Below are 23005 nucleotides of genomic sequence, written 5' to 3'. Positions count from 1 at the left end.
TTCTCAAGTGTCGATACCATGGTTTTAAAATCACGAGAGGTACAGTACTTTTTTTTTTTTTTACCATGTGGTAAAACGGCTACATGTAAGGATGACATATGGCAAATGTAGAAATATACTGAAGAAATAATATATCGACCAATATATTGTAAAATAGTGTTTTGTGTGCCTGAAACAATTTTGTAAAATATGTCACGTTATCTTTGTAAGGCATAACTTCACTAAATGAAATAAAACCATTTGATTTCCATTTCCCGAAAAAAAAAGAATCGCGTCATCTAAACGTAGAGAAAATGCCAGACATTGAAACACATCGCTTCCCATCGATGTTGACATGGACGGACGGAAGTAGGTAGAGACTCCTCTTCAATCCATTGACGCGGAAGCTCCCGTTGTCTCACGATACGCACATTTACACAAACAGCACTGAAATGCACAAATGTCACAAAAGGGCCTGATCCTTTACTTGAAGCAATCAGAAATTAGAAAACGTGGAGTATGTCGAGATATAGCGGCATCAAAATAAAAAACACTATAATATATAGTGCGCAGACCGAAAATGAAAAAGATAAATGGTCAATTATTCTTGATTAGAATATGCTCTTTAATCAAAACCCATTATATCAGATTATTAACAACTTCCTATGGCATTTCAACATTCGATTAGGTTACATGATTTGTCACGGTTTGGAACAACGACGCCAGTGTGCCTAAGAAACATTGCAGTACATCAGTTCACTTCATTTCGTCTTCCTCTACGCTGACATAAACCTTAAAGCAGCTTTTTCTATGCATTTCCATTTAGGGACTTGAACACACGACCTGCTGTTCTCAAAGAACACGTCAATGTTATTTGATCAAAATGTATTTGGCACTTCAAGCGGAGGGGTTAAGGGAAACTTTGCAAAAATCCACATCCCTTTCGATATCGGCTGCGGTTCTCACGAGGACATGAGGTGTCGAGGGCCTCCTCCCTAACCACCCTCCGGTCTCCCGGCCCGTGGAACTCGAACCAGCAACAGAAGTGGGACCCCAACTGCTGGAAGCCAGAAAACTCTCGTTCTTCTCTGCCAATCATTTCCACACCTGGGTGTCAGGTCATAAACTTCAATGCCGTTAAAACGTTACGGATGTTGCAGCAAAAAATGTGCAATGAGCACACAGAGTCTCTCTCTTATCGTGTCTATTGCAAATATGATTATGCCAGGATTACAAAGAGAAACACAAAGACTAACTCATGTATTTCCATGGACAAAATGAGGGGGTAATAGTGGGATCGATCCCTATATTCAGTGAACATCAGTAAATAAACAACTAGATATTTAACATTTCAAATGTCATTGTAACATTTCCAGTTCTTTGGACTCCTGTGTTATATGTGTAGAAGAACCCTGATGTTACATAAAGCGGTACCACCCCGCGCAGTCGTGTGTGTGTGTGAAAACAATTTACATCATGGGACTAAAAAACAAAGCCCAAGGCAGTGAACAATACTACAGTATTACCAGCTGTAACATGATTTCCGCACAGCAGCTCAGCAAAACACTACAGCAACAAGCATCTCCTTCGCAGAGGTAATTAGTAAACAACACTACAGCTAAAAACTAAGCAATTCAGATGAAGTCTATACATTCAAAAAGTTATTTCCTTCTACATATATATATATATATATATACATATATGAATATATATATGCATATATACATACATATGTCTTTAAATTATATGAAAAAAACAGTTCTGATTTGGTGAGGATATTCCAAAGTGCACAGATTGCATAAATCAATAAGGTGCAAGTAAAGTATATAACTAACATCTTGGGACGGTTTGATCAATGCAGATGCTCTGATATCAAGATGAGCGTATCTATTGTCGCCGTTGAGATGCCGGCTGGCACAAAGGGTTAACTCGCATTAACCACAGGACGCTAACCGACGAGCACAGATTTCCTGATCAATTTTACACAGAGGCGGAGAACTCGGCTCGTCTACGGATTCCGTCACTTATCCAGATGCATACGCTTGGGTGAATACGGAACCGTCGCATGGGCCACGTGTCGACTGAGTTGTCCAGTTAACGTGTTATTGATTGTCATTGTGTCACTGGGTTCTGGCTCTTCGCGTGCGTCTGCTGGAACTAGAGGAACGCAAGCGCGGCCAATTCGCTGACCCCTGATCTAAAGGTCCGGCAACGAGAGAGGACAGACACACACGCCTAAATCACGCTAACCGTACACGCCACCCTGCCCTTACGCTGCTACGTCCGTGACTACGGCGCCTCGTCGTGCTTCCGCTAGATCAAGGCTGAGACGGACAGACGGGTCGATGACAGCAGGTGGTGAAGTCGTGATCTCCCCCGGGAACACGCTCGGTTACGGTCAAATGTGGACCAGCCGCAGCCCACTACCCACGTATAAAAGTCAAACGCTGAATTCACGATGATTTAACTCTAATAGGTAGAAATAAAGGAACATGTTATTTTTGCCGTTCCCTGGAAGGTTCTGGTGGCCCCCGCCCATTCCCCCCAGCCCTCCCCCCAGAGCTATGGCCCCGAGCCCTGCTCTCACTGGCGTCTGAGCAAGGTGGAGAGGAAGCCAGGGGGCTGGCCAGGTGTGGCCTCAGCTCCCGGGGCCGTAGCCCCCTGCTCCAGCTCTCCCTCTAGCTGCTCCAACTCCGATTGGTCCAGCAGCTCAAAGTCCTCAGCCTCACTATCTGAGTCGGGCGGGGGTCCCGGGCAGTCATCGAGACGCTCCTGGATGGCCGCCGTCACGGCCGCCGCAATCACGTCTCCCGCCATGCGGTTCACCATGTCGAGCGCCGTCTGCGAGGGGCCCCAGTTCCGGCTGGGCCGGGGAGATGGCGCGGGCAGCCCGATGCTGAGGTCGTCTTCATCGTCCCCATTGGTCCCGGTGCCGTTTTCCACTGAGGGGAACTCTGGCAGCCCGCCTGCGAAGACCTCGTCTACGTCGCTGGGTCGGTCCAGATCTGGAGTCACACAAACACTTTAATTCAGTGCATGAAACCAGAGCACCGCCGGCTTGCAGATGCACGTAAAGCCTCTATGCTTCTCTCACCTTGGACCCAGAGGGTCTCTTCACTGTAAGGAACACTCTGGTCCGGTATATGTGATACATAGCACTGGCATAATAAAGTAATGTACAGCGAAACTTTTTTACACATTTACACTGGCTCCTCGTGTTACGAACAGCCGGGTTTTGCACTTTCAAAGACAGATTTTCCAGCTTGTGTGCTTATTTCCAGTTGCATTTTCTACACTTTGGTAATTGCTCAAATTCCAGCACGCAACGCAGAAAGGGCAACTCGACTTTATATGCCTAGCCAATAGATGGCAGTAAAGCTCACTGAGACAGAACAATAGTGAGGGACCGACTTCATTCAACTCATTTCCACAGTGTTTTACAGCTCATGTCTAGTGTTCCTTGGTGTTGATGATCAATAACAAGGCAGAAAATTTGCACTTTTCCGCGACAAACTGATCTGTAATTAGAATAGAACGGGGGTTTGTGGAGACAACATTTTTATTTTTAGTTAGTCTTCATCTTAATGTAACAAAGTAAATTAAAATAAAAACGTAGCATGCTTTTTGAATATATTGCAGCTACACCTGTTCGCACAGAATATTATGTGCAAATAAATCAAGGGGAGTCTGTTTTATTAAACTCTTACTGATTCTGACTTTGCATTAAAAGCCACTTTGGAATTATAAAAAAAACTAATTACAAACAGTGTTCTGGTCTCAGTGGTATTTGTAAACTGAGGAGCCAGTGACCGTGTTAATGAAAAATAAGACACGTGACGCGTAGGAGGGGTCGGATCAACCTTCTGAGTTTTCCGTCTGAGGAGTGTGTCCCTCGGAGAGATTGAAGGTGCCATTGTCTGTCCACGTCACCTCAGAGATCTCCGTGTCCGACACCGAAAGTTCTTTGCACATGGTCGAGTCCAGCTGAGCGGAGGCAGAAGAAGAGAACAGAGATGAGCCAACACGCACTTTTGAGCCACACAGAGGACAGACACACGGCAGGGAAGCGAACTAAAAAGCCTGTGAGTTGCGGATCTGAGTTGGGGATATCAGCGGAGCTCTTAGAATAAAGGCTGGAACAAACCCTGGGGAACAGCGCGGACTCGTCTGCCTCGCTCAGCTCCTCTCGGCTCTGCAGATTCCTCTTTTCTGAAAGTGCCGGAACGCAACATGACAGTTAAGGCGATCCACATGGATGAAGAGCCAGGACGTGCTGTTAGGAGTCTCGCAATGAGGAGCGCCAGGCCATTCTCACCGTGCTTCTCCCTGATCTTCTGGAGGAACTCTCCCACCCCGAAGTCCAGTTTCTGCAGAACTGGCTCGAGCCACAGCCCAAATTCGTGTGACGAGAGCAGCGGCCACAAGAAGATACCCAACACTGGGGAAGGAATGGGGTAAAAGAGCCAGGAGTTTGTCAAATGCTCTGGATGCCAATCCAAAAGTCACATTAACCACACCTTCACGCTACAGCTCGGACACCCCTGGTGCATCTAAATCCTTGCTTAAATAACTTTGAGAACACAATTTGCCAGTGCCAGCTGTGTTAATGAGACAGTCCACACTTACCAATGATATATGAAATTATAACTCCTGGAATGTAGCGTCCCAGCACAGCCAAAAATGTGCACAGGCTGCAGGCCAGCAGGCAAAACTGCAAGAGAGAAGGGAGACAAGGTAACACGAGGTTTTACTTTGACTTTCTATGGGCGCATCTCTCAGGTCACTGTAGATTTCCCATCATTCCTTGCAGCTATGAGCTGAGTGGCAGGGACTCTCAAGATAACTGCTATGCTTGGCCTGATAAATGAGATTTGAGAAATGAGATTTATAACAGCTGAAGAAGTGTTAGGAGAGCATGGTGGGGCTGTAGGTAGCGCTGGTGCTTCACAGCTCCTGGGCTCTGGGTTCGGCTATGGGTTCAAATTCAGTTCGGTCTGCGTGGAGAATGCATGTTCACCCTCTGTTCGTGTGTGTTACCTCCAGGTGTTCTGGTTTCCTCCCCCAAAGACGTGCGTTTCAGGTGGATTGTTGACTCTAAATTGCACTTTGTGCCCGTGTGTGTGTGTGTGTGTGTGTGTGTGTGTGTGTGTGTGTGTGAGATTGCCCTGTGATGGACTGGAGCACCATCCAGGGTGTACCTTGCCTCACACCATCCAACACAGTTGACTCCAGAGTCATACCTTGCCCGGGTTCTGCTGTTTGAATGAGGACATTTCCTGCAGGAACAGCTTGAAGCTCATCCAGGAGTCCGTGACCTGGCTGACCCCTGCACTGCTCTCTGGGCCGGAGTCGATGACCTCCCAGCTGGAGGGGGACAGGTGGAGCAAGGAGAGCATCCGTTAAAGACCCACTGCTTTTACTTCATCAGTCTCGTCTCAAAGAAGTTGAGTATCACCAACTGGTGTTATAATTTCTGATCCAAGGGAAGAATACATATACTCCACCGTGGATGTCCTGAAAGCTCTGCGGTATGTTTCCACAAAGCTCTTTATCCCAGGTACCTCCAACAAATTTAGTGAAGTCCTACTGACACAAGACACATAGCGTGGGATTTAAACCTGTAATGTTCTGGTGGCAAGTGCACTCCTTAAACACCATGGCCTGTCTGTACGATGCCCTTTTGCTTCGCTCCATCACATGTTCGGGAGAGAGACGAGCCAAATCGTGCTCAGTCTCCTTTCTGGGAATGCTGAAGCAGACATAAACACCCTCGGTCTACGGTCATTAAGTTGGCGCCTCGGCATTTGAGCCTCCATGTCACATTCCTGTGACCCCCGCTAGAGAAATAAGCTCATGGCTAAGCACCGCAGACCATCCATTGCAAGCAGACTGGTATTTTTACACCTTCACTGAGGGCTGGATTGGCTCTGGCCAGGGGAGGAGCTAGAGAAGTGGGTGCAGTAACAGAGCAGGGCAGATTGCAGGAGCACCAAGGACGTGGAAACCATGGATGGCATCAAAAGACAGGATGTGAGGTTCAGATTGAGCACTTTTTTAACCATCTATTGGCAAGCATCTTCATCTGAGGGTAGTGGGACAGCCGCAAATGCAAATGGAGACACACATAGAGGCACAAACTATATTTCGTTCGTGTCGGTGGATGACAAGAGCTTAACACAGCCGATAACAAAGGCTAAATTTAAACGCAGCTGGGACAGCAGCTGCCTCTCCCGTTGCAGCTGTCCTACAGGCCAGCTGGGGCTACGAAAAAGATCCAGGACCCTTCCCCGGATGGATCCGGTTGCAGCTGCGGACAAGAAGGTTTTCTCCAATTAGCACCGCACCCAGATCTCAAAGGAGCTGAAATGAGAAGCCGGGTGTCACCATGCTCAGCAATTAGCGTCACTGCAAGGCAATGATGAATGGAGCAGCATTGCCAAAAACCAAGACAGGGCAGCAACCTCACGTCGCACATCAACTTCAGATTTTGGGTTAGGGTTAGACCGCACTGAGCTTGGTTGGTAAAACCAACATCGACAACAGAAGCTCTCAATTAAAGCTGTTTCCAGAACATTCCGGCGAAGGAAAAATGGGCTGGACTGGAGGGTCAATGTATAAGAGGCTGGGTCTTGTAGCGTGATCACAATATCATGACAATGACGGAATGTTGTGAACATTATGTCCACAACCAAAGATGCCTTCTGTTCCTTGGAGGCAGTGTAAAAGCAGTGAAAAATCAATACAGGCTATAATTCCGTCAGTGAAAGTGATGATAATCAGCGTGAAATGTGGTCCTAAAGGTGTTAAGCAACTCTCTGGCAGCGAGTAATGGAGCACGCAGTTGATGACAGCTTTAGTGGTAGTTGGTCTCCAGATGGCAGCTATTAATGGGACTTTCCAGGCAAACTAATTTCTAGAAGAAAAAACAGACTGAATAACCCTTCCGTTATCTTGAGCCGTTTGATTTCTTTTTGTTGGATTTCCTGATGTCATCTCAACGTCACGAATCCACTTTTTCCACTGCTGCAAACCCACTCCCTCTGTAATATCTGCCAAGATCAAGTGTCAAACATGCAGGTCAAAGTAAACGAGGCTTTTGAAATAAAACCGGTGACATTGTTCTGGGTGAAAATTATACAAAATGTTTGTTAATCAAAACAAACAGGGAAAAGAAAGAGAATCAGGAAAAAAAGTCTGGTCAATGAAAGCAGGATGATGGTCTTGATACATCTGATAGACAGCCCTTGGCTCGGGGACCAACTTTCAGGGATCGACTATCCAGGAAAAAAAATCACTGGCCTTCAAACCCATGAATGGTGGAATTTCACCAATGAAGTTTCCGTCAATGACCTTTCAGGCATCCGACATGTATTAACAAGTTCTCGCAAGTCTTGGCCTTTTGCAGTGCAAGTCCATCCTCCAGCTGTCAAGTGAAAAGCTGCTCCATCATGAGAACTGGGTCAGCAGCACTTCATTCCTACTAAACATAAGATGAGCATCAAGCTGGTAGAAGTAAACCTCTTCTTCTTTGTGCGTGAAATTCCCATTAACAATCTCCGTCAACGTTGTATCCCCAACCCGAAACATCCACCGGCTGCAAAGGTCTCCAACAAAACAGGGAACAAAATATGATTCCTTAGTGGCCAGGGGTTTAAAAATAGTTGCAGCAATTTTAAGGCATGGCGAAAGGCATTCGGCACGACCACGTTTGGACACAAGCAAACAAACACAGGGTGTTTATGTTCCTTCTGCGCCACATGGTGGCACAAACACGTCTGTTGACTGGCCCTAAACCCCACCCCATGACGACGGCAACCCAGCACATGGCCTTTTCCACCACGAGACTGAGCTCTCTCGAAACGCCAACACGAGGTGTTGGGTACAGTGCAGCATGGCTTCTTTTACATCGCAACCACCCTCCACGTGATGCCACCGCAGCGTCGAATTCTCCACTTCCCCGACAAGTATCTGTTTTAACGGGGTGGTCCAAAAGGCATCTTTACAGCCACGTCGGCATGTTGAGCCAACAGGATAAGGCAAGTGTGTGTCATGAGCATCAATGACACGACAGATGTCGGTTGATGATTCTCATCCAAATGGATAAAACAGAGGTGTCCGTGAAACTGGCAGGACAGATAATGTATAACCAAGTCCTCCACACACAAGCACACACAGCCACAAAATCTTTCAATATGAGCTCACAGAATTGTGATTTTTCAGCCAAGGTATCAAGCTGCTCAAATCATTCAGAACAACCCCAAATAGTAAAAAAAAAAAAAAAAGAAGAGGTGACTAAATTACCCCATAAACCACAACATACAAAAAAACATGGGACTCAGGACAGACACCTGCTGAACCAGCTCCGTCCCTGAGCCCAATCTCTGTATCTCATTTCTGGGTTTGGACATTGACAGTATATTACTACTATATATACTACCATATACACTGCCATACTTGTGTGTATACACACACACACACATTGTCTGAAACCACTTGTCCCAAGCTGGGTTGTAGTAAGCCAGAGCCTAACCCAGCAACACAGGGCATAAGGCTGGAGGGGGAGGGGACACACCCAGGATGGGACGCCAGTCCATCGCAAGGCACCCCAAGCAGGACTTGAACCCCAGACCCACCAGAGAGCAGGACCCAGCCAAACCCGCTGCACCACCACGCTCCCCCCTACTTGTGTGTATATATATATAATTAAATATATATAGGTATATGTATATATACACACATATATATGGTGCATCAACAAATCAGTTACCTGAGCCTTCCTCCGCTGTCTTCTAAAGACATCTCAGAGGTTTTGACCAGGACCCTCTGGGACAGCCGGGTGGTTCTGCCCAGTCTGAGTCCGCTGATGAGTTGAGGTGAAGATTCGGACAAAGAAAAAGCTTCCTTTTCTCGTACTGACCCGCTGCTGAAGTCCACGCTGGGGTCGGATCTGTACCCCCTGATGTTGAACACAACCCAAGTAGTCTAGCTATTTCGGCAACTGACATCTATAAATAAGTCGGTCACACAGCATTCCAGAGGCGATGACGCGTTGGGGGCGAGACTACAGACACCCCATGTGGATGTGGCACCTCTTGCGGGAAGGGCACAACAGGGGGTGGGGGCTCAACGATAGACACCTCCCACCCGTTCACCATTTTCAAAAATTGCAGTTTTGCAGAGTCACTGGGAGCTAAAAGTCCCACGATCACACTGAGCCACAGTGAAATCAAACAACTCTCCACAGGTCCGTATGGCTTCAGGAGCCTCGAATTAAAAAGAAATGTTCTGCTTTATGTACCTCCTCGAACAACAAAGAATGAGCCCCATTTTTGGCAATATATTCTCCTGAAATGAAGCTGCTAAGGAGCACTCAGAGTTACTCTTACACAATAGATGCACTCGTTAACTTCTAAATGAGAGCCAATAAAACAGATGGGATGGGTTTTGAAACAGTGATCATCTTGCAAACAGTATTTAGATGAACAGAGAAATGAGGACCAGTTTTGGACCAAATGAAACGGCGGTCTCCAAAATTTGCTGCGCATTTTTAACTGGTACTATAGATCGGTCTGCCTATAACTACAGATAATTTACTGCACAAGTTACTACAGTAAGCAAACTACGCAATGTCATAAAAGGTACCCTGGTATATACATATTAACATATACATAACAGGGCAGCATGGTACCAGAGCGAGTAACACTGCTGTCACACGCTGTCTGAGTGGTGTGAGAGGACATGGGCTTCTGCCTTTGGACCCAAGGGTTGCAGGTTCAATCCCCGCCTCTGGTTGTAGTACCCTTGAGCAAGGTACGTAGCCTAAAATTACCCAGCTGTATAAATGAGTCATTAACTGCAGGTAGATTAACCTTATGAGTTGCTTTGGACAGAAGTGTCAGCTATGTGTAAATATCTGTTTTGAGTTGACATGAACTCCATGTATCTGTGCCGCTTTCTCCTGGCTGCTCTGGTTTCCTCCCACACTCCAAAGACATGCAGTTCAGGTGGTTTGGGAACTATCTTCTTGTCACTCACCCATAGTGTGTGAGTGTTCCACTGATGAGTGACCCAGTGTAAGTAGTGTATCCGGCAGTGTATGTCACCTTAGTGAATAAGGTGTGTGGGCTGATAACACTACATAGAGTTCATTGGAAGTCGCTCTGGGGAAAAGGGTTTACTAAATGCCATAACACTTATTCATTCAGCTGAAACTTTCCACCAAAGCAACTTATAGTAATTTACACATTTAGCTGGGTACTTTTACTGGAGCAATTTAAGGTAAGTACCTTGTTCAACGGGCTATAGCTGTAGTGGGAATCAAACCTGCAACCATTAGGTCCAAAGGCAGCAGCTCTAACCGCTAGACTACCAGCTCTCTCTGGTCTATATAACATAAATTCATTGAAATGACCACCTGTGTACTTATGAGGGCTGGCCCACAGAACTGAAAAGTCACCGTTTCCATTTACATTCATGCATTTTGCAGACACTTTTCTCCAACGTGACGCACATCTCCGAGAACAACACAAAAAGTTCATCTCGCCACCAGGAGGAGAGATTTGGATGCAGACACGTGATTCTGCCGTACAGTCGATTTGTTACTTTCCATTAGATGAACCAGCGCACATCACACGAGTAGCCGTATATCCGCACACACATTGACTGAAACCGCTTGTCCCGTATGGGGGTCGCGGCGAACCGGAGCCCAACCCGGCAACACAGGACGCAAGGCTGGAGGGGGAGGGGACACACCCAGGACGGGACGCCGGTCCGGCACAGGGCACCCTAAGCAGGACTCGAACCCCAGACCCACCAGAGAGCAGGACCCGGCTAAACCCGGCTAAACCCGCCACACCACTGCGCCCCCTCGCTGCGTATCTTGCATATTCTTATTTTTAATTAAATGACCAGTAAATGGGGGGCGCGGTGGTGCGGTGGGTTGGACTGGGTCCTGCTCTCCGGTGGATCTGGGGTTCGAGTCCCGCTTGGGGTGCCTTGCGATGGACTGGCGTCCCGTCCTGGGTGTGTCCCCTCCCCCTCCGGCCTTACGCCCTGTGTTACCGGGTAGGCTCCGGTTCCCCGCAACCCTGTTTGGGACAAGCGGTTCCGAAAATGTGTGTGTGTGTGTGTGTGTGTGTGACCAGTAAATCATTTCACAGTAAAGGAACCGGAGCACAAGAACCCAGACTGAACAGAAATTCCACGTTCATTTCCTTCTGCTGCCCCTTGTCCAATAAGAGGCTGCCATACTAGACACACCCACTGAGCCGGTCAGTGAAACTGTCCCTGATTGGCTGCCGAAACTCTTCTCTCACGCAAACCGATTAAGGCTACATTCGGAGCGCCGGACAGCTGATCCCGTGCGGGTTCGTAAGGGGCGACATCTACGGCAGGCCGAGCAGCCGTCCGCAACACCCCTTCCGGCGCGTCAAGACGAGGAAGGGAATCCGCAGATGGACATGTGCACCGGTGTTTCACAACAGCCAGAAGCAACTCTCAGGACAAACAGCATGTGCTCATTGGACCGTTTCCACCCCTGCGTGACACGCACACAAACACTGGCATACGTGATATCGAAACACGACCAGGTCCGAGGAAACTAGAGATAAGACTTTAATGCGGAAATATTGAAATTAATAAGGAAACTAAGTATTCGGCACGCGAATTGCTGTCTCTGGCAAACAAAACGGGTACAAAATATCGAACCGTCGGACCGTAACGCCCCGGTTCCGCGATTTCTGGACGAGGCGAGTCTGGTTTCGAGCGGGCGTACTCAGACTTTTGACTCGTACCGCATCTTCTCAAAACAGGGTGTACTTCTGCGTACGGGCCCGCGTTCTGAATCAATCAGCATCACGTGCCTGGAATCCATCCGCAGAAGTAATCGCAAGTCCAGTTAGGAGAATTTTCTCCAATTCCCCGAATTGCTACTGTATAGTGAGGGTATTACATGACCTTGGCGCTTTTACTCAATTCCACTGAGGGGTTCCAGCTCTTGCTGCTCAGAATTTTTCATAGAGGGAGGTGTCGGGTTCTCTTCTGGATGAGGATCAGGACTTGGGAGGTGGGGGACGGAGACGGGGGGCGAGGGTGGTGACGGGGACCAAGACAAGTGGCGAAACGCAACCCGCGGCAACAGCAGCCCCCCCGGAATAGGACACGCACCGGACGCCGCTGCCCCGAGTCCGACCCGGCTCTCGGAACCGCCGAGCCGCAGCTGGCTACTGGGAAGTCACAAAACAAAGTGCAAGGGATCGGGACCCGGCATTGAACCCACGTCTCCACGGAGCTGTTATTATACCATCGAAAGGCCAGCACTTAGCAGGTAACTGTGAAGCATCCAATGAGCTCATTCATTACACCCCCCCCCCGCCCCCACAGGAGGCACCGGGACCCGGGTTGCTGAATGTACACTATACCGATGACATCGGCACAGCACAACAGTCGTATCCCAGCCGCTCTGATCACGTGTCTGGTTAGTGTTTAGACAAAAGTTAATTATTAGTTCTGGAAGAAACTATTTCTCCAAAGCGACTTGGAATGATTTATAGAGCTGGTAATTTTTATCAGAGCAACTTAGGACAAGTACCTTGCAAGAGGTGGGAATCAAACCTGCAACCTTCCAAGGCCAGAGGCAGGATCTCTAACCACTACGCCACCTACTGGGTAATGAGGAACTCGTAATAAATTGCGAGTACGGTAAGATCGCAGCTGGGAGTCATGGTTTAGGATTACAATAAGGGATCTTACATAGTGAAGAGGTAAATAAAGAGGTAAAAAAAAAGTGATCAATGTACATGAAAGAAGTTAATTAAATGAAACACAGTGGCACAGAAGTGCGCCAGAGGGAAACCACCTTTTCACGGTAAATCCAGCACAACAGACCTCTTAAGCAGCAAGGGACTTTTTACCGCGGTACGATTTGTTTGAATAGGACCTGCCAGAGGACTTAACAAGCCGTGTGACACAATGCATTATGGGATGTTTTTCAAACAAAGAGCCGCTCTCAGGAGCTACGCTGGAGGCGGACAGTTACGCTTCATCAGCCGCGTCCCCGACAGACATCTTCTTTCACACTTTTACCGCTTTGCTCCGCTGGCTGGACACTGGAGCAGTAGAGGGCTTGAGGGTTAAACAGCAGTATCGCAGTCACAACCATCTGGTCAAGCTTTTTACACTACACGGTTCCGGTCAAAAGTTTGAGTACACGTGGCCAACCTGTGCAACATCTGTATGGGAGGAACTGGACAGAAAAGCGAAAGCAGAGCAACACACAAGTGTCCTACATCTGCGGGACATGGAGCAACAGAGCTGGGAGGACATGAAGCCTCGTTTCCTCATCAAACCAGTTAACCGAACACCTCGTGGAAAAAAGGGGGGAAAAAAAAGGTTACCAGCATGTTTAGCCAACTTTGGGCTGGAATGGGATATTTATCCACCTGATGGATATATGGCCACCATCTCGTCCAAAACACTAAGGACTGACCAAAAGCAATAAAAACACAACGCAACAAAATTTTTCAACGTTCTTAGTTTATGTCGATTTTTGTGTGGATGATGGTTAGTTAAAGTTCACTGATTACAAAAATACCACTAGTTCATCTAGAGTGTCAGTTTTAGTTTGCTACTTTACAGCCATTGGAAGAGTCTCGAAGGCACAAGAACATTGCAAAAAGCATCAGATCCTAAAAGGTCCTGGAACATTCGGTGTTTGAAATCTGGTGCCAAAATTTTCTGATTTCAAGAATGTGGAATATTTTTCTAAGAAGTGACATATAGTACAAAGTAACCACAAAACCATGTGAGATCAAACAAAACACTGAATGGGAAATGCAAAAAAAAAAAAAAAAAAAATTCACAAAATTTTTGTTGCACTACGCAATAATACAAAAGCACAATAAACAAACAGCAAAATGGCTGCGGACGTGGGGCTGTACCTATCTACGCAGGACCGCTTCACCTGGGCGTCTTTCTTCGTTCTGGGATTTTACCGCAATGTGCCATTGATCGCGGTTCAAGGTATGAAACGTTCGGCTCAACGAGAACGCGTGAAGCTAAAGCCGTGTGTCGAAAGCCATGTCGGCGCTGAGCTCATGCCCTTCACAGCTGCACAAACACACACTCTAACCCCCAGCTTCCTACGCAAGATATTACCCAACTACAGCCCTTAATAATTCACTCATACAAACACAAACAAGACAACACAAGTGTGAGGTTTTGAGCCGTGTTGTAACAAAACAGCGCAACTTTAAAAACTTCTGAAGTTCAGATTCAATTAAAAGTCACTTTAGAAACCTTTGAAATTGCCATCAAGCAGAGGTCCTCAACTTATGACAGTTCTGTCCCGACAACCCCGTAAGTCGGCTCCGTCATTAGTCAAAAATACACTACTACTGTATATGTTATACTATCTACTGTATATACTGCATATAAACACTTTTACTGTATAGAAGCCATAAGGATCTATAAACAATTAACCTGTATAACAGATACATTGTATAACAGGTGTTTTTTAGGTTTTCATTTATTTACTTATCAGACTGTTTTGTCTAAAGCGACTTCCAATGAACTCTGTGCAGTGTTATCAGCCCACACACCTTATTCACCGCGGTGACTTACACTACTTTACAGAGCCACGTTGAAAATAATATCAGTTTACAGTAATAATAACAACAGTAAATACAGTGCAGTAAAATTATATCAGCTGGTACAGGTTACAATTATATCAGTGAGACAGCCGGCAGTGTAATGATTATACTTTCTACTTCCAGAACCAAAGGTTGCAGGTTCGAATCCCACCTCCTGCTGTAATACCTGTGAGCAAGGTACTTAAACTAAACTGCTCTAGTAAAAAAAAAAAAAAAAAAGTTGTATAATTGTAGGCTGATTAACAGTGTAAGTCACTTTGGAAAAAGCATCAGCTAAATAAATTAACGTAAATTTCAAGCTACTTTTTTTTACAATGGCTAGAAAGTGATAAAGAGTAGGGCTGCACAAAAGAAAAAGCAAAAGGATAGAGATTTAAAAAAGAAAGTGGAAATAATAGTGCAGCACAAAAATATAATTGTGTACTCTATTTATCCATACACAAAACACCCATGTAAGTCAAGGGCCGCCTGCATTTCAGGTAAAACCTGTAGTACTTGCATTTTACTACTGGGGGCGCTTCACCCATCAGCAAAAACAAAACAGGCAATAAAACATAAATAAAACAAACAGGAGAGAAACAAAAGAGAAAATAACACGTGTGTAACGCGAGCGGTATTTTCCATGCGCTCCGGGGTGCGTGTGGCACAAGGTGGAGCGCAGCACGGAGGAGCACAGCACGGCGGCTATTTTCGGTGGGCAGGAAACAACGGCGCGTTCTCGGTAACTGGGTCTCAGCTGTCACCAAAAATTCCCCCTCCGCAAAGCCCCCAAAGCCCCCTTGTATGGGAACGTTCAGCGCGATGTAAGGTGGGGAACCACTGGGATGGACAGGAGCAGGTGAGGTGGCGGGATTATTACCCATCCACCAGTTATATTATAATAATAATAATAATAATAATAATAATAATAACAACCATCTCCCAGTGTTAGGGTAAGAAGGAGCACTGAAGGGGAAATCTGATTACATTACTGAGACCCATTTACTATAACATCCAGCTGTTCTTACTGCTCCATATTTAGTCTCTTCAGTGATTTTACAGTCTTTACAAGGGGTTAATACTTTAATATAGACAGACAGACATCTTCAGAACCGCTTGTCCCATACGGGGTCGCGGGGAACCGGAGCCTAACCCGGCAACTCAGGGCGTAAGGCTGGAGGGGGAGGGGACACACCCAGGACGGGACGCCAGTCCGTCGCAAGGCACCCCAAGCGGGACTCGAACCCCAGACCCACCGGAGAGCAGGACTGTGGTCCAACCCACTGCGCCACCGCACCCCCTACTTTAATATATTTCTGATATATTTTCATATATTAACATATATGACATCAATACTGATATTTTAGTGCTGGTAGCACTTGTTAGGGTCAGCATTTGTTAAATAGTAACATTACTGTGTAAAGACCTGCGCATGTTCGCCCTGTGCTCATGTGAGCCTCCTCCAGGTGCTCTGGTTTCCTCCCACATGTTCCAGGTAAAATAGTGACTCCACACTGTATTTCTAGTTTATGTGTGTGTGTGTGTGTGTGTGTGGGCGGGTGGGTGTATGATTGCTCTGTAATGGACAGGTTTCCCGTCCCGGGTGTGCCACGTCTCACACACTGCGCTTCCAGAATAAGCCCCAGACCACTGTGACCCTTGAACAAACAGTTATTGATAATGAATGAATGAGCGAATATGTGGCAATACACACATGGTGATGGTACTTTAAAGCCATTCCATATAACCACAACAAACACCAACGAGATAAAGACTCCTGTAATATTTTTGTGCCCCTTTTGCACACACTAGTGAATAAGGCAATTAACGATCTTCTATCTTTAGACCTTTTTCAAACTAAGCTCCTTTTAGGGGGAATCGCTGATAGGAAGAGCGCGGCACGCTTATCCGGGGAACACACTCGTAACGGTGCCCGTGTGCTGAGTATCCGCCGATTTTCCCCACCGGCGTGAGCGTGTATCACATACCCTCATGTCAGCGGGCCTTAGGGTCAGGGTTAGACCCCCGAGATCTGAGCTCCTGCCGACTTGCTGAGCACCATCAACACGAACAAGATCACAAGAACACGCAACAACACACACGACGTAATTTCTAATCCAGATAATCACTTTAAGCAATTAAGCAATTAACGACACATGGCGATAAAGCGAGACATCTGTGGGACCCACAAGGAGCGAAACGTCCGATTTCAAACACACAGTTTATATGAAATGTACGCGCGGGTACGTTCCGCCGCCGTAACGCACTCTGTGGAGGCGAAGAGAGTCGAGTCGTGGCAATTCCTGGTTCGAGAAGACGAAAGCTCGTCCTTCTGGGACGTCAAGCCGCCCTCGGGAAAGCCACCCAGAAAGGCCAGTGCCACCGACCTACCTCTTGACACCTGAACCGGGGATTGTGGGAGAAGGAAGTCATAGCTGCACCCAAGGCAGATGGCTCTTACAGTCTCTCTATCCATCTGGCATCGTCTCGCCGTTATGTGAGACGCGTTCCTTCGATTCGCGAGGCGTCAAGTGTCGCTCCTAGCAACGAAGCCATTTCGGATGCCTTCGCCGGAGAGCCTTTCATATATTTACCAGTATTTCAGAAAGAAGGAAAGCACAGCAAGAAGAACAAAATGAACTCCAACTCAATTAATTAAAACGTAAATGGGGGAGGACCTTATATAAGATGTACTTTTGATGGGACTTGATGCAACTTCTTGGTGAAACGCTGCAAGTCTTGCAACCAGAGCGCCGAGTTCAGTCATCGGTGTTGAAATGTGACACGGCTCCAGCTCTCTTTGCAATTATGTAAATGACAAGGCAAGTCTTAGTAAAAGAGCGCTGGAGGGGAGCACCTGGATATCATGGGAAAACACTGTGGGGGGGATGATGAAGGGGTCTGAGCCCAAAACTGGTATCGCCGCCCTGGTGGAGCTGTGGACACATGACACTGTGCTTCTTCGGAGAACCCACACACACATACACACACACACTGTCTGAAACCGCTTGTCCCAAGCGGGGTCGCAGCAAGCCGGAGCCTAATCCGGAAATGCAGGGCGCGAGGCTGGAGGAGGAGGGGACGCACCCAGGACGGGAAGCCAGTCTGTCACAAGGCACCCCAAGCAGGACTCGAACCCCAGAGCAGTCGGAGAGCGGGACCCAGCCAAGCCCGCTGCGCCACCGCGCCCTCCTCGGAGAAACCAATCCTTACCATACTACACCTAAGGGTGTTTCACAGACGATAAAGAGAAGCGCACTTTGAATCAGATTCACTCAAGAGACGTGGCTCATGAACGCTTGAGGCCCTCACATCCTCTAAATGGCCAGCGAAGAGTTGCTTCACCAGACCTTCAGGGTACAAACCACAAACCCCACCTGGAACAACTTTCAGCATCTTGCATTACAACAAAATGTCAAGAGTACCTACCTCTGAGTCATGCTGCGCCATAAATTAGCCCCTGTGGAAAAGAATAGGGGAAAATCACAATTACCATGACTTACATGCATTAAATAATATTTTTTTCAGTTTGTGTTATTTTATTTATGCCTTTTTTTCTGTACTCGGTGGTAGGGCTATGGATGGGAGTGGTGCCGACATCAGTCCAACCCTCCTCTCCGAACACACCTGCGGCAAACTCATGCCGTGCCCATAACCGTTCGATCGATCATAAAGCAATGTATCTCCTCGCTGAATATAATATACTGTATTACGCACTTCCAATAATCTGAATACAAGGGTTGCACAAGAATAGGCATATGTGGGATTTGGTCACTAAACTGGATGGGACAGAAGAAAGAACTGTAATCAGCTTATCTTTGAGGTGCTTTTCAACCGAAGGAAACTCTGGGCTCGTGAACCCTTTGTTTACAGGGAAGGCGGGACCAGAAGACAAATATAATAAAGGAAGAAAGTTTATTTACTGGTTCACAAGCGTAGCAGCATCGGTGCCGTTGAGCAATAACTCCGAAAGCAAACACTGCGAGGAGACGAACGGGATGTTTACGAGACCCGACCGCAGTGGGCCGGGATGTGTGGAAAACGGCCGAAAAGCGAGCGAATACGGCAGTACGGCTTGTCCACGTACCTCGTTTTCTGGAGAGCGCCATGTCTTTGATCATCTGCACGGTGACCGCGGCCACCAAGCACAAGGTCAGCAGGTAGTACAACCTCCAGGAGCTCAGAGCCATGAACCTGAAGAGGAGACAAAATGAGAGCAATCCTCACGTGAGAGATGGCCCAGCCCAGCCGATGCACGTTTGGGGTTCTCTTCCAGGAAGTCAACCTTCTGAGTTCAACGGTCAAAGGATGGACTTAAGCTACAGAGACAAGGGACTGCTGGATCAACACTTACCCCTCCCCGAACTGGAAAGAGCTCTCCAGCCCGCACTGATCAAGCTCCACCGTCCATTCACAGAGGGGGAGATGGGGTTGGGGTTGCTACGGAGACACTTGTAAATATATCCATGTTTGTTATTAGATGCTGAAGTCATTGGCAAATCTGTATCTCCGTTTAAAAGTAAACGTGCTCTGAAAAACATTTAATCATCTGACCCATGATTTTAAAATGGATAAAGATGACGATGGTGAGATGCTTCAGCTTGATGCATTTCCTTTCCAATATATATATTTTTTTTTCTGTTGTTCATTCATTGTTCGCAATCCGACCCTTGCGTTGGAACAGGAATGATTAATGATGCCAACGTTCAAGGAAGACACAGCGCTCTTTGGAATAAGGCTGGCATCTTTATGTAAAAGCTTTTGTTACTGTAACTTCAGCAAATATGTTCACGGGATTGTGCAATATAAATGGAAACGGCCGTAACCTGAGCATTACTGTGTCAGGAAAAGCCGCACCGCCTCAAACTGATTGGTTGTTACCAGCCAATGGCTGATCTGCTCCGTTTACACCTGACCAATCAGGTGTTCTACAATCTCTGTGAATGGTACATGTTATCCAGCCCATGACTCGTATCGCATCCGTCCAATCAAGTGTTTTACCATCTCTGCAAATCATCCAATCAATGAAGTGCACCTACATGTGACCAATCAGGTGTTCCACTTCAACGACGCAGACATTTTGACTGGTAAAGCTCAGCCAATGAATTACCAGTATCTATCACGTCTGGCCAATCAGATGTTTCAAACCTCTGTAACTGCTTCAGATCAGCCAATGGCTGGCTGCAAACAAAGGTGCATCCCGCTCAATAATTACTGAGCCATTGCTACTCCATCACGTGATGTAAGAATCTCGGTAGAAAAGCAACGGCTAGAAATCATAATGAAAACAGCAGATCCAGAAGTGAATAATCAGCTCCTTGACTTCCGGAGAGCATGCGGTGCCCGAACGTTGACGGCTCCTCCGTGGAGATCGTCAAGAGCACCAAATTCCTTGGTGTTCACCTGGCGGAGAAGCTTTCCTGGTCCCTCAAACCCAGCTCCACAGCCAAGAAAGCCCAGCAGCATCTCTACTTTATGCAAGGGTTGAGAAAGGCCCGTCTCCCACCCCCAACCCTCACCACATTCTGCAGAGGGACTATCGAGAGCATCCTGAGCAGCTGCATCACTGCCTGGTTTGGTAATTGCACCGTTTCGGACCGCAAGACCTTACGGCGGATAGCGAGGACAGCCGAGAAGACCGTCGGGGTCTCTCTCCCCTCCATCGTGGACATTTGCACCACACGCTCCTTCCGCAAAACCACCAGCGTTGCGGATCACCCCGCACACCCCTCAAACAAACTCTTCACCCTGCTACCATCTGGCGAAAGGTACCGAAGCATCTGGGCCCTCGCGACCAGACCGTGTACCAGATTCTTCCCCCAAGCCATCAGACTCCTCAATACCCAGAGTCTGGACTGACACCAACCCACACACACACTCACACTCATACTCAACTGAACACTATTCCACAATACTGTATTGACCAGCTATTTTTTTGCTGCTAATTAAAATATTTGGGGTACCCTGCAATGGACTGGCATCCCGTCCAGGGCGTGTCCCCTCCCACCCCACCCCACCCCTGCGTTCTGTGTTTCCGGGATAAGCTCCGGCTCGCCACGACCCCGCTCGGGAAAAGCGGTTGTTGATGTTGGTTGGTTGATTGGATGATCTACAGTATTTATTATTATATTGTAATATCTTCTGTTTTTTTTACTGTGAGTATTGTTTTGTTAATTACTGTACTGTGTAAGTAGCTTTGTGTTGTTTTTTTTATGCAGCACCATTGTCCTGGAGGAACGTTATTTCATTTCACTGTGTACCGTACCAGCTGTATATGGATGAAATGACAATATTTTACATTTTACAGTTATTTTCAGAAGACCAGGGCAGCGGAACCCCTGCCACCAAGTTCACAAAGTGAGCTTTTTTACCACACTATTACATATCATCGTAATCCAGCATTATTCGGCGATCCTTCGGTAATCGAACAGGCACAGGACGTCGACGGCTCTCTATCTTATAGGACGACAAAATTTCCCATTCGAAACAAACGCAGAGAGGAGTCTTGCTGGGTTTCTGCTTTTGTTTTTACGGTTGAGAACAATCGCTTTGCCCATTGTTACTCAATTAATAACATAAGCTTCGGCGTGACAATCCGGGCCACAGCTTACTTAGAAAGAGCAAAATAGGCCTCCGCTGTTTCCGTTGCTGCAAATAAAAAAACCCAACATTTGTCTTTCAAAGTCCGGTGTTAACCTAGATACGTTCTGTTCTGTTGAATTCCTGCCTAATGTCACCCACCGCAAAGGCCTGGTGCTGATTTCGGATTAATCGTCGATGAACCTTGCAGACATCGCGGGGAAACATCCTATGGATGCATTATTATCATTACAGTTATTATTATTATAATTATTCCATTTGCTGACTCTTGGCTCCAAAGTGACTTACAGTGTTAGGTTTGACTATTTCAATTATTTGGTTTTATAAAGAGAAGCAATTTTTACTGTGTATGTGTAGCTGTTCTGCAATGGACTGGCATTCCATCCATGGCATACCCCCCCCCCCCCCCCCCCAGCTGGGTGCCCAGCCCAGTGATTCTGGGATAGGCTCCGGCTATTTGCGACCCTGATCAGGACAAGCAGTTATTGCAGATGGATGGATGGATGGACGGGCAAATTTTGCTGTAACATTTCAGGGTCGATACCTTGGTCAACGGAACTACTGCAGGAGCAAGGCAAGGCGGCGGTTACACATATGCATCATATCGGGTTTATACCGTAGTTTTACCGGTAGTCCCACTCCTGTAATTATCACTCGGTGGAGAGAGGAGGTGAGGCGGATTAGACCAATAACCACATTCGAATACACTCGGGGGAAGTGAAAGAGGCAGAACGGTGCGCACCTCTGAGAAGAATGCCGAGCGTTTCATCTGGGGTCCAGGTCTGAAAGGGGAGGAGCTCGTTAAAGGTCAAGCGAGCAGGTCCAACCGGACCTCGGCACCCGCCCAGACTCTTGCGCACATAACGTGGGCCGTGCTGTTCGCAGGTGCATGAACGGCACCTCAGCACAAAGCAGCAGGCAGCGTTCTGGGTAAGACAGCAGCCCGGCAGCACGAAGGTCCCGGGTCCGAATCCCACCTCCTCCTGCTCTAGCCCCCTTAATCAAGTAAGAGTAAGAATGGTGTACCACGTGTGCTGTATAAACGAATAAATCACTGCAAAGCTGCTCATCTGACACTGTAAGTCGCCCCCTGGGTGAGTAGAGGGAGTCCGACGAATAAAAAGGAATGCAAGCAAGCAGCTCGGCGGCCTGCAGTGCGGGGGGGGGGCGTCACGTGACCACCACGCAGATGACAAATGAAAGTGAAACAATAGCAGCTGTCTACCTAAAATAGCGCGGACACCAACGATGGGGGGGGGGGACACCTGCGCAGATCCCGGTGGACAGCGGCAGATTCGTGCATTTGGGTCCAACCGGAGGACCTGTGTGTGTGAATGCGGCAGGCAGGGGAAGGGATGCGGATGATGGGGGTGCAGCGGGGGAGGAGGAGGGGGGATCTCTCACCAGAAGACCACGTTGGTGGCCATGAAGAGCAGCGCGCTGCGCAGCGGTCTCCGCCAGCTGATGAGCTCCGCGATGAGGGCGAGCAGGGACCGACCCCCCCGGCCCGCAGCCGGCCCTCCCGCCCCGCCGCCGCCGCCGCCGCCGCCGCCCGCTGCTGTCCCTTCGCGCGCCATGTCCGAGGAGGAGGAGGAGGAGGAGGAGAAGGAGGAAGGCTCCGCCGCCCCTAGCAAAAAAAAAAAAAAAAAACCCGTCCGATCGGCCTCTGCTGCTGCTGCTGTTGTTGTTGTTGCCGGAGCGCTGACGTCACCCGAAGCCGTCCAGGGCTGACGTCAGGGGGCGTGACGTCATCGCATCCCTCCCCACGCAGCCGGAGGAGGGCGGAGCGGGAACGATAG

At 47.8% G+C, this 23005-nt stretch overlaps 1 protein-coding gene across 1 annotated transcript; it reads right to left on the bottom strand.

The window, feature by feature from the left end:
• Nucleotides 1-1746: 1746 nt before the first annotated feature.
• retreg1 (reticulophagy regulator 1) lies at nt 1747-22783 on the bottom strand. The gene is made up of 9 exons (XM_029253521.1): nt 22611-22783; nt 18694-18800; nt 18036-18066; nt 5220-5343; nt 4606-4690; nt 4295-4417; nt 4124-4188; nt 3840-3963; nt 1747-2984 (listed from the first exon to the last, which is right to left on the bottom strand). Exons 1-9 carry the CDS (start codon nt 22781-22783, stop codon nt 2563-2565), a joined length of 1254 nt encoding a protein of 417 aa, XP_029109354.1. The 3' UTR covers nt 1747-2562.
• Nucleotides 22784-23005: the final 222 nt, after the last annotated feature.

The sequence above is a fragment of the Scleropages formosus genome, chromosome 7, assembly GCF_900964775.1.
Source record: "Scleropages formosus chromosome 7, fSclFor1.1, whole genome shotgun sequence".
NCBI classification, from domain to species: Eukaryota; Metazoa; Chordata; class Actinopteri; order Osteoglossiformes; family Osteoglossidae; genus Scleropages; species Scleropages formosus.
The sequence above is the reverse complement of the archived record's forward strand: the minus strand, read 5'-3'. Positions and strand labels throughout refer to the sequence as shown.